The 13,280-nt window shown below is 36.8% G+C and overlaps 1 protein-coding gene across 3 annotated transcripts in view; it reads left to right on the forward strand.

Moving 5' to 3' along the window:
• Positions 1-13,280, forward strand: part of TASP1 (taspase 1) — a 276,754-nt gene that overhangs the window by 231,983 nt on the left and 31,491 nt on the right. For all 3 annotated transcript variants that reach the window (XM_010355262.2, XM_030915488.1, XM_030915489.1), the window contains one exon: positions 8,684-8,757. In XM_010355262.2, the coding sequence (XP_010353564.1) occupies positions 8,684-8,757 (74 nt within the window). The remainder of the gene's footprint in view (positions 1-8,683; positions 8,758-13,280) is intronic.

Here is a 13,280-nt window from a genome sequence, read left to right on the forward strand (position 1 = left end):
AAACAGAAAGATAATTGAAGTGTCCTCCAGGGCTTATATTACTATTTGACCCACATCCTCCTCTTTTCAGTCAGCATCCTTCATTATTTAGTCTTGAACAAATCTGAACAAGCCTTGGAAAGAGGTAATGATTATTTTCTTGGCTTAATGTAACCAGGATTCTATAGAACTCAATCCTCATTGCTCCCAAGACAGTTAAGTGGTGAAAGTTTTTCAGGGAAGCATGCCAAGTCAAAGTTTCTTCACGGCCGTAATGGGACATGCATTATATGAGTCTTAGGGATTCCATGTCAAGACGGTAAAGCGTCTTTGCATTTTTTTTTTCCCCTAAAGATAAACCTCTTACTGGTTATAAAGACCCTAACAACCAGAGGCAAAAATCTACAGCCATAAGAGGAGACTGTGCTATTTACAGTGCCTCATTCTTCCCGTTTAAAAAATGAATTTCTTTATTCAATAAGGAGTAACTTAAATACTGTGCAGAATGGCCTAGGGCGTGCCATTTGACCTAAGGCTCAGGTGTGACAGCTTACTTGGCAACTGCCCAGCCCAAGACAGTTCTGATTTTAGAGTTCTGTTTTCCTTGCAAGCTACTCTGGGATGTGAAGCCAAGCACAGAGGTTTTAAGTGGGTGTGGGAGCCAGTGCAGCTGGGGGTTGTTAACAACAATTGGAGGACAATATATGTATATATATCTTTAAAGAGGAGGAGAGTGGCTGATGACTTCTTTCTGATCAGAAAAATGAATCCATTTGGATAGAAAAAACTTACTTGCAACCTGGTAAGGAAACTGTTTTGTCTGACTTAATTTAAACAGGATGATATGCGGATGATTTTGAAAGAGAAGTGTCCTAGGGAAAACATCATGAAAGAAGTAGCTTTTAGCTCTTTTAACCCATAAAGCTGGTGATTTAAATGCCACTAGGAGGCAAAGCCTTGCATTGGGGATTAAGGGCTGCTTTATATAGCAGAGCTCCACCAAGACTGAAGTCGTACCACTGTTGGACATATACATTTACTTGTTCCAAATTCTTAAATACAACTTTCTGGAAAGCCTAGCTTCTAAGATGAAGTACAGATACATTGTGAAGGTTCTTATAATGCAATTAATCCATCATTGATGAAGCGCACACGTACAGCTCATCCCTATCTAAGCCATTCTCCAACGATGGAACACGATCAATAGTGTGTACCTTTTCTCACATTGCATTTGTATGACATGATGTGTTAAGAAGCCACTCGTTAGAGAAGAATTCTGCCAAATCTGTGTCCATGTTTCACATGTTGAACCTACTCAGGAACTTATTTTAGTGTGTTGTTAATGTTTTCTGATGAGAATCTTTTCATGGTCTGGGCATTTCTAAAAGTCTCGCAAATCCCTGGGCTTTGGCCTTCTAAAGAACCTAAGCATTTTTCAATCAGTAGTTGAGGTTATAAACAGTTACTAGTCACTACCAAAGGAAAATGGTACTTACTGAAAGGCTAGAAGCTTCTCTAGATGGAAATAAGCTTGAGCTTGACCACACCAAGACTGTTATAGCCAGTGCTTTCACAGGCTCAGATGTGTCACTTCAGGCCACTCATTTACCCTGCATGTTGCCTGAGTTCATGGTCTCCCTCATGTAATAATTATACCTTGAAAAATTCCAGTGCTATGAAGTAGCGTTTCCCATGTTTGCTGTATTATTAGAATTATCTTTTAATACTCTTACCATAAACTTCAATTTTCAGTATATGGAAGAATTTCAGATTAAGTACTCAAAATCAGGAGATACATTATAGACTCCCAGATATCACTGATAGTAAATGCTACTCTTTTTTTTTTCTCGCTCTGTCGCCCAGGCTGGAGTGCAGTGGCGCGATCTCGGCTCACTGCAAGCTCCGCCTCCTGGATTCATGCCCTTCTCCTGCCTCAGCCCCCCGAATAGCTGGAACTACAGGCACCTGCCACCATGCCCAGCTAATTTTTTGTATTTTTAGTAGAGATGGGGTTTCACTGTGTTAGCCAGGATGGTCTCAATCTCCTGACCTCGTGATCCACCCGCCTCGGCCTCCCAAAGTGCTGGGATTACAGGCATGAGCCACCATGCCTGGCCGATAAATGCCACTCTTTTACTGAAATTGTAAATTTTTATGTGTAACCGTATTTGAGCAAACTTTGTACTACTCTGCTGAGTTTTAATTATAATTTATATTTAATTTATTTATATATGATATAATATATATAATTATATATAATTTATTTATATATAAATTAAATATAATTTAATTTAATTATGAATTAGGACTTAACTAACAATACATTTTGTGTATTTGTGAGTAAACTTTACTCACAAATGTTTCTATTTATTTTTAAAAAACATAATGATTTTGACCTTTTTAAATTTCTGATGGAAAAGCAGCTTGAGGAAGTTATCAGGTACAGTGTGTGTTTTGTTCTATTTGTTTTGATTGCTCTTCGAACATAGCAGATTTTGCCTTAAGTATATGTGTTCAGTGTAAATGGAAGTAGGGGCTTCTTCATGCCCCATCCTAAGATTTGCTTATGCTTTAGATAATCATAAGACAAGAAACAAATTGGAAACTTTAGACTAGTTTCACATCATGATAATATATTCTAATGAAGGACAATTAAAATATATGATAAGGTCAGAATGTCATCATCTAAACAGGTAAGAAATTATTCATAGATACCGTAGATTAACCGGGTAATCAAGATTTTTAGAGGCATTAAAAATAGGAAATATATGAAAACAGGATGAATTGAGACGTTTCAGAAGGCGGTGAAAAATAGATTGCCCTTCACTCAAGTTCCTTACTCAACTAGTTCCCTCTACAGGAGCAACCATTGCTGCCAGTTCCTAAGATACTTTTCCAGAGAGACCCTGTGTACTTACAAGCATGTTCATACATGATCCTCTTTTATTTTATTTCACATAAATGGCAGCACCATCTCTATACATTATTCTCCACCTTACCTTTTTTTAGCCAAACTATCTTGTAGATTAGTGTTTTTTTCAAACTGTAGCATGTCACATTAATGAGCTCTAAATCAACTTAGTCAGAAGCAGAATTTTTAAAAAGCAATAAGTAGACTATAAAGAACACAGAAGAGAGCAATACATTGCAAGTAGAAGAGCAATTATTACTTTGTGAAATTTTAGTTATAAATAGATGTGTGTAGTAAATGGCCATGTGTGGGTTTTTGTTGTTGTTGTTTGTTTTGATTTGGTTTTGGATTTTACTGTGGTTTGTGATCAAAAAGTTTGAAAAACAGTGTAGTTGGTTCCATATCATCCATGTAGAGCTTCCTCATTTGTTTTTAATTGTTACATAGTATTTCATTGTATATAGTACCATAGTTATACATATGCCCAATAGGCAATTAATTGGTTTCCAGTTTCTTGCTAATTAAAGCTACTTTGATGAAGATTCTTATAAATATGTTATTATATATGTATAGGGGCATATCTGTGGAATAAATATCTAGAAATAGACTTGCTAGGTCAAAGGGTGTGTAATTTTGATAAATAAAGTCAATCCTCAGTTATTCCTGGATTCTGTATTTGTTAATTTGCCTACTTGCTAACATTTATTTGTAATACACGAATCAGCATTTCAGCACTCTCATAGTCACTTTTGGACATGCGTGAAGTGGTAAACATTTTGAGTCACCTGATGTGCACATTCCCAGCTGAAGTGAACAAGATGATGTTCTGCCTTCCTTTTTCAGATCTTGTACTACAAATGTGTCCATTTTGTGGTCTATTTTGTGCCATGTTTTCCACATTTTTGCACTTTTTAATGATTTTGCCATTTAAAATTGCACCAAGCATAGTGCTGAAGTGCTGTCTGGTGTTTCAAAGTGCGAGAAGGTGGTAGTGTCTCGTGAGGGAAAACGTGCATTTTGGATAAGCTTCATTTAGGCTGAAATTATAGTGCTATTAGTGGTGAATTCATTGTTAATAAATCAACAATACGATACACCCAGATAAAAGAAGAGGAAACTCACTGATCTGTATGTGAGACTGCTGCAGAAGGTGCTAAAGTAACATCTATATATGCAGCAATGGAAAAGATGGAAAAGCAGCTTAATTAGTGGATTCATGGAATGGTGACCAATAAAAAAAGCATAGAGGATAGCATTGTTGCGTAACTTGAAAGCCAAAGAATTTATGGGCGTGTTACCCAGCATCAGGAAAACGTTAAACCCTTCTTGGCTAGTGTTTATGCATATAATTATTTGCAAATAAATAAATATTTTTAAAAGATTAAACAGAAACACATATAAAATAAGGTTATTTGTTGATACGCTGTTAAAAATGTTTTGACCAGAGATTTGCAGGAACCTAGCTCCGTGTTTTCCCTACCTGTAGAGGCTCATTTGTTTGCTAATTCACTGTTCATCAACATTATAGAACATAATTACCGCAGATAAAGAGAATGTTCTTCCAGACGGCCATGCTCCCACAATTGCTGTATGAATCTGCTCTTTTCTCCACTCCCAGCGAACACAACGTTGTTTCAAACTTTTTGATATCTGAAACCTGGTAGTCTGATAATAGTCTGAAACCTGATAACAGTATCTTGTGATTTTAATTTGCATTTCTTTTAGTATGAGTAAACTATCTTTTCATATGTTTTACAGCCATTCATATTCCCTTTTTTTATATCCTTTTTGCATTTTCTGTGGATATTTGCCTCTTATTGATTTGTAGGGGATCTTTATATATTAAGAAAATTAGCCTTTTATGCTATGAATTACAAATATTTCCCCAAATTTGTCATTCATCTCTTGACTTAAATGGCGAAAACAAACACTATAAACAGGCCAGGCAAGGTGGCCCATTCCTGTAATCCCAGCACTTTGAAAAGCTGAGGTAGGCGGATCACCTGAGGTTAAGAGTTCAAAACCAGCCTGGCTGACATGGTGAAACCCTGTCTCTACTGAAAATACAAAAATTAGCTGGGCATGAGAATCGAGAATCGCTGGAACCTGGGAGGTGGAGGCTGTAGTGAGCTGAGATTGTGCCACTGCACTCCAGCCTAGGTGACAGAGTAAAACTCTGTCTTAAAGAAAGAAAGAAAGAAAGAAAGCACTATAAATATTTTTTAACTAGTCAAATATATTGATCTTGGCCATCTTTTATGGTCTCTGGCTTTCGTTATAGTTTAAAAGCTTTCCTTAAGAGAGATTTAAAATGTTTTAAGAGTTGTGTTTGGTGTTTGTGTTTGATGTTTCGTGTCTTTTGGTGTTTGTAAGGAATTTAGTCTTCTTAATGTGTAACAAGTATAAATCCTTATACTTGTTACACGCTTATAAATACTTATACTGAGTAGATTTCAGAGTAATATAACAATGAAATACCACAGGCTTTGTGATTCCAGAGTCCAGCTTGAAATCCAGTCTGTGCGCCTAGTAAAATGACTTAAGCCATACTGCTTCCCTTCTCTGAGCCTCAGGTTCCCCATCTCTGCTTTGCTGAGTTCTGCTATGAAAGAGAATGCCTGGCACATCATAGATTCTCAGTGTTAGCTCCTCCTTGTCCTACTTCCCTGAAGTCTTCCACTAAGAAATAATTTGTTAAATTAACTTGCATTGTGCATGTACTACAAGTAATGAAATAATTTCTCTTTAAAAGTGTTTTGTAATTTAAATCCTAGACAATTTCTTCTGATATTTTAAAGCTAGCATGAATTAATGACTGATAACTGGTTTGAAGTGTCATTATTAAAAAATGTGTCAGTACAATGCTTTGCCTTTTACTGGCGGATGGGATAAATGTTTGTGAAAACAGTGAAGAATGAATTTTTAGACATGGAGTTATTTTCTTTAAAAACTCCTAGACACTATATCTAGAAATCTTATTGAAAACTATTCATATAAAAATAATTATTGAATGAAGGTAATCAGTGTACCCTAATTTATCCTCTTTTGTAAGTCTAAATTTTTATGTTTATTCTATTTTTTGAAAGCAGACTACATTTATAGAGAGAATAATACATTTAAAAATCATTAAAATGATCTTTAAAAAATAAAGGGTAATGTCTTTATCCTTTGCTCTCATGGTCATATTGGCTATATTTTTATGATTTTTCTTGGCTAATTCCTGAGGCGTTGCCCCCTTGATATTTGGGACATGAGGAAAAGGTGCAGTTTTAGAAATGCTTTAACTTTGTATTTGAATACAATTTATTGTCACTACTCTAGGAAACTTCAGTAAGACTTGAGTGCCTTTCCTGTGTTAGGCAAGTTAGACTATCCCAGACCTTGCTCTGGATGTCAAGATTTTTGAAGTTCAAAGCAGATGTGTGTGGATGAAAAAACATCCGGTGAAGAGAACTTGCTTCATTGCATGACACTTTTCCTGCACTCTTCAGTGGAGCGTCTGTTGAGCAGGTTGGCAGGTTTGATAACTAATTAATGATGAGGAATGAGCCATGTAACTGAGGAACTCCATTTTGCCCCTTACTGTCTCTTTCTTCCCCATATGTCTGGCAAAGCCTTCAGAGGCTAGGATCATGGATCACACAGTTGGGTCTCAACTCAAACACTTCTCTCCAGGCTTAACTAGCTTAGAGATATAAACAGATGGATGGCCTGGGGGACAAGGTTTAGTGTTGAGCAATGCCGTTTTATTATCAGGGACTTTTGAAATTTTTATTGGAGTACATTACAACTTTAAAAATGCCTTCGAAAACTCAGAATTTTGATGCTATGTACTTGAATGTGACAGAGCTTTGTGTGCATCCCTGGATGTTTATAGTTTTCTTTTTGTAACTTTTTATTTAGTTATAATTTTACATATATAGAAAAGTTGCAAGAATAGTGCAAGGGACATCCATGATTCCTTTTCCCAGATTCAACCAGTGTTTTCCTTTTCCTCCATTTGTTTTCCCATCCTCACACACTCCTCCCTCTATGCGCACACAAGCACGCACATACACACATACACACAAATAAATAAGTGCATTTTTTCCCCTGAACTATTTGAGGGTGAATTGGAGACATCGGGCTCCTTTATTCCTAATACTTGCGTGAGTATTTCTTAAGAACAAGGCCATTCTACTAAATAATCACAGTACAGTTATCAAAGTCATGGCTTTTAGTATTGATATAACACTACTGTCTAACTCATAGTCCCTTTTCCAACTTTATCAATTGTCTATCATAATGTCCCTTACAACATCTCCCCCCACCACTGAGTCCAGGGTACAATCCAGGATGACACATTGTGTTGAGTTGTCATGCCTTCTTTAAACAGGAAGTTTCTCAACTTTGTGTTTTCTGATTTTGGCATTTTTGAAGAATTCAAACCAGTTATTTAGTAGAGTGTTACTATTTCAAGTCTGTTTGATGTTTCCTCATTCAATTCTGGTTATGCATTTTTGTCAGGAATACCAAATACCACAGAAGTGTTGTGTCTCAAGGTATCTTATCAAAAGGCACATGGTGCTGATTTGTGCCTTAATTGGTGGTGGTAGCTTTGTTCATTGAGTTAAGTTGGAGTCCATCAAGGGTGTCCACAGTGAACTAACAGTTTTTCCTGTTATAAGAATTTTTTGGAGAGATACTTTGAAGCTATTTAAATAGCCTGTCCCTCTTCAGATTTCCACCTGCTAGTTTTAGCAACCATTATCTTCTAACTCTGTTATTTTTTCTATACTTATTAGTTGGCATTCTGCTGAAGGAAGAGCTTTGTCTTCTCCTCCATTTATTCGTTTGGATCAGTATGGGCTCATTGGTTCCTACTTTGTTCAGTGGTTGTAACTCATTACTCTCATTATTTATTTTGGCAGGCACAGATTTTTGCCAGTAAGAGCCCTTCGAATTGACCCCTGGATCTTTTTGATAAGTCCCCTTTACTCTTTGAGCATTTCCTTACTTTTCTGGTACAACAAGATGTTCCAGATTCATTTTATGTTTTCTCTGCCCCAGCTCTGGAAGGGACATTTCTCCAAAGAATCCTGGTTCTTTTTTTTTTGTAGAGAATGGTATTTAGAAATTAAGGGCCGGGTGCAGTGGCTCATGCCTGTAATCTCAGCACTTTGGGAGGCCAAGGCAGGTGGATCACCTAAGGTCAGGAGTTCGAGACCAGTCTGGCCAACATGGTGAAACCCCGTCTCTACTAAAAATACAAAATTAGCTGGGTGTGGTGGCACATGCCTGTAATCCCAGCTACTCAGGAGGCTGAGGCAGGGGAATCACTTGAACCCAGGAGGCAGAGTCTGTAGTGAGCTGGGATTGGACCATTGCATTCCAGCCTCAACAACAAGAGCGAAACTCCATCTCAATAAAAAAAGAATTTAAGATGGGTGTGTGTGCGTGCGCGTGTTTTAAAAGAAACCACACTATGGAATATTACATTTACTAAATCACTGTATACCGCATGTATGAATGTGTGTGTGCATTTAATGTTACAAGAGTCAAACAGAAGAGCATTTATTTTACATGTAATAATCATAAGTTTTGACAGGAAAGAAATACATTTTTCATTTCACAGTAAATGGCATTACACAGTTTTAGTGATAAATCATCTTGACATTTATGAAGGAGCAAATGGAAAGTGGGGAACTGAGTGTGTTAAATATAAAGCTATCTTTACCTGTTCTATTAAAAAGCAAAGATTTATTTTCCATCTGTGATCTGAATGTGCCTATTTGTGTTCTCTTTTTACGGCAGTGGAATTTCTGTGGAGCCACACGACGGAGAGCATGTGTGTTGGATATATGTCAGCCCAGGATGGGAAAGCCAAGGTAAGCGGGAAAAAACTGGGTCATAACCTGAAAACCTTGTAGCCATCGCACAAACCTGTAACCAGCTAAGTTGATGTGGATGAATTTTTTCAGCTTTTCTTGGGCAGTAGCTCTGTGATCTTTATAAGAATCTGAATAAGAACAGTTAACAATGCTAACAGCTCCAGAGAAAACCAGCATGTCTATTTTGCTTTTGGTGACATAGCAAGGGAGCATTAGGAAAAGCCTGCCCACCTTCCCCCACAGCCCCCAGCTTCTTCCTTTTTGCCCATTGTGAATAAGTAGAAAAGAGGAAACTGGGATTTGGGAAGAGAAAATGGGAGTGAAGCTGATGAGATGATTGCAGATGGGTGATTCTGCAAGGAGTGTTGGAATAAAGGAAACTGAGTCAAACAAGCTTTGACCCATCCTGCATGTTTAATGGCACAGGTGGCTGACATGCTTGCAAGTATGACTCGTCTGATCTTTCAGTGTGTTCTGTCATGCCCTGACATGGTGTCTTCGTGGGCAGAATCAAAGGTCTTTGTCCATGTGCCACATGCCCGTGGCACTCATCCCTCAGTGAGTTACGGTAATCACATAGGCATCCACATCCTCAGTGAGTTACGGTAATCACATAGGCATCCACGTACCGTCTCCGGAGTTGCTTGGCTTCCCTGGACTCATGATGGTTGAGCCTGGAGTAAGCAACTTGATTTGTGGATTTTATTTTATATTGGCCTCATGTTCTTCTTGTTCATAAATTTTTTAGAAACAGCTGTGGCCTGTGATGTTTACTTGGCATTGAAGTCCCTCAGTTCTAAAGCTGTGAAGCTGGGCAGCCTTGTTTTTAAAGGAAATGATTTATTTTGCACATTTTGACATATAAAATAGGAAAACTTCTGATATGAACTGTCTGATACAGATTGAATCATAGATAAAGGATAAATATAATAAAGAACACTTTATTGCTTATTTGTCATGTAATACCCATCCTGAGCCAGCCTGTAGTTCCACAGAACTTTTGTGAGTAGTATAAAGAACATTTATTCAGACAAGGATTGGCTTATATTGTGAAAATATTACTGAGATCCACCCTCCCCCTTTGCTTCACCTTCACCTGGTACAATATTCATATTGTGTTAGTAGATTAGACCTATTTTCTAAGAGAATACGTAAAAGATTGCTTTGTTTCATAATTTATATAGAATGGAAATACAATTACCTATTTTAAAGGTGATTTAAGGGTTTAGAACAGCACTGTCTAATAGAATTTTGTGTGATGTAAACATTTTGTATCTCTGTTTTCCAACAGGGAAGCTACTAGCCACATGTGGTTATTGAGCACTTAAATGTGGCTAGTTTGATTGAGGACCTGAATTTTAAATTTTACTTAATTTAAATTTAAATAGTCACATGTGACTCATGGCTACCATATTGAACAGCACAGGTTTAATGAATAAGTATGAAAATGGTTATTCATATTTTCAGATTCATTTCTTCTCAGTGACAAAACAGTTCCCATACGGGAAACAAGCCTGATAAACCCCAAGAATCCTTGCATACGGGTAGCTTACAGCCATTTCAGTTTCTCTGTCCCCTTACATAATGATTCAGAACCAAGATTGCTTTTTAACACAAGAGCATGTTTGAAGTGGACTTCAGCACTGAAGCCAGTCTGGTCGGGTATGATTATGTTATTAAGTCCCTTGTGTGGAAATTTTTTGTTATCCTTGCTGGTGGCCCGTGAAAAACACCTTACTATTTAACGTGAAATATAGGTAGTAAAGAGTGGAGAGTCCTGCTATGAGCCCGAAGATATTTGGCCTCCAGTTATATTGCTTGACATCTGGTAGACATGGTTTTCTTATTGTTGGTAAATTCTCCAGCTGGTAGTCAACTGGGCCAGCAGATACAGCTGGTACTCTTGCTTCTCTTGTAAATTATGTTTTTGACCTTCCTTGAGGAGAGTTAATCCCTCTTCCTTCCTTTCCCCTTTGAGCCTGTGACTACAAATACTTTCAAGAAAAAAAGAAGAAAAAAAGAAAACCTGAAAACAAAAACACGAATGATTTGGCTGCCAAATTCTATTGATCAAAAAGAAAAATTACCTCTTTTGTTATAAATGCTAGAATTTTTTTTTGTATTGCAAGTAAGACAAAGTTGTAGATGAGAGGCTGAGCTCAAAAGCGAAAAGGGGCAATAACAATGTTTGTATTCTGTTTAAGCTTTGGACCTTCTTCTCCCTCTGGTTTCCTCACTTCTATAAAAGAATAGTTGAGCTAACTAGTGGCATACCCATTCAGCATCGTGACTGGTTTCCGAAGCATGTTCCTCCATAATGTTGAGAGCCATGGTAGCACAATGAGTAAGAAGGCATCTTAAAATATTTAAAATTTAAAAACTATTTTAAAAAGTTAAAACACTTGTCCCCTGCTTTTCAAAAATTGTCTTCCTTCTGCTTGTTACCAAACTCAGAAACTGAAGCCACCTGGCCATTTGAACGTGTATGAGCTAGCTGTGTTTAATCCAAGTTAAAGCCTTGAATTAAAGCTTAGCTAAAAATCATATTGCTTAGAAAAGGCTGGATAATAATCAATATCATTGTAACCAGAATGCATATATAATATGAATAGAGCTAGGTTCTTTTACAAGTCTCCTTTTTAAAAGAATGTTATTGCAATTAAATCATTTAATTTAATTTCTAAACTGCTTTGATAGCATAAGGTGAAGATTTCTTTCTAAGGAGTCAAAATTAGGGCATCGGTACCAGTTGGATTTTAAAAACAGATTGCCCATATCCTACCCAGATAGCAGACAGTTAATGAAGAGTTTTTAATAAACACCCAGTGTGCATGGACTACTGTAATAGAAACAGATGTTAAAACTGGCATGGAACTTACTCAACTATCATACATGAAATTAGGTTTCTTTTATTATGTGGAGGTCACTTTTTATAACTACAGTGAAAATACTGTTATAAAAATTTCCTTGACGAGGAGCAGACTATTTTATAGTCTTTTAAGTGTCTCTCCACAGACTTCCTATTAGTTGTAGGGAAAAATAATAACTATATAATGGAGAAACCAGGCAACACCTTGACCATGTGATCAAAATTAATACCACCAATGAGGGGCAGATGGACAATATGTGCCTCTGGCTATCATAACTTGAGGATACAGTATCACTTGTCTAGTATTCCATCTGGAAATATATAACCTGAACCTAACTGTGAAGAAACATCAGACAAATTTAAAATGAGGAACATTCTGTGAAGAAAGAAAAAAAGAACCGTGTTCTTCAATAATATCAATGTCATAAAAGACCAGAGGCTGCAGAAATATTCCAGAGGAAACAATACTAAAGAGATGTGACAGCTAAATGCAGTAACTGGTCCTAGACTAGATCCTATATCGGAAAAATGCTATAAATGCATTATTAGGTCAATTTACAAAATTGGACTATGGATAGTAAAAAGTGTCATATCATTGTTAAACTTGCTGAGGTTGGTTACTGTACTGTGGTGTATAATATTTTTATTCTTAGGAAATATATACTAATGCATCTAGGGGTACAGGGCTATAATATAGGCAATATTTTCTCAGTGGTTCAGAAAAATATATTATGTGGATGAATGGATGGATAGAGCAATAGCAAATTGCAAAGCAAATGGAGCAAAATGGAGCAAAAGTAGGTGAACCTTGGTAAAGGATGTATAGATCTTCCCAGAACTATTCTGTAATTCTTAAATTATTTTCAAATTTAAAAAATTTAAAATTTCACTCTTGGGTCTTGTGGCACATTTGATTAGTTCTTTGGGCCTTGTACTTGAAATGATGCAGTTCAAAAAATATCACCCTTGGTTTATAACTAAGTCTGCATTGGATGAATGATTACATTCCCCCAAACTATTGCCTTTTTCTCGTTTTGAATTCCTGACTAGAATGACCAAAATTCAGATAATAACACATCCCATTACAAATATTTTGCAAAATATTTCTATAATAGTTCCTTGTTTTCCAGTGGGATCTAAGAGAGATTAAGCTTTTTCATGATCAAGGTACTGTCCTCTTAGGATGTTTTTTGTTATATTACTCAGCTTTTCTAAAAAAAATTTTTACTCAACAAATTTTGTTGTTGTTGTTGTTGTTTTGAGACGGAGTATCGCTCTGTCGCCCAACAAATACTTATTTGTGATGCTTCTCTGCCTTGTGTGACAAACCCTGTGTCATACTCTGACACATGCTAGTGAAACAGGACAGATGTTGTCCAAACCATATTTCCCTAACCTAGGGAAAGCACAGGGCACTGGGTGGTAACTCAATGATATTTACATTTTGTTTTTAACATTTTCTATTTTAATGCCATGAAGTCTTCCAAACCTCATGACGTCGTGCCAGGATTTCTATTATTGGTACATCTGACTAGTTCTTTGGGTCATGCAGTTAAAATAAATAAGTATTGGGATGGGTGCAGTGCCAGGAAGTTGGAGCCTGGGTTGCCTTCCCACTCCATGCACACTGTGAGCTGTGGTTTGATCACTC

The sequence above is a fragment of the Rhinopithecus roxellana genome, chromosome 13, assembly GCF_007565055.1.
Source record: "Rhinopithecus roxellana isolate Shanxi Qingling chromosome 13, ASM756505v1, whole genome shotgun sequence".
NCBI lineage: Eukaryota > Metazoa > Chordata > Mammalia > Primates > Cercopithecidae > Rhinopithecus > Rhinopithecus roxellana.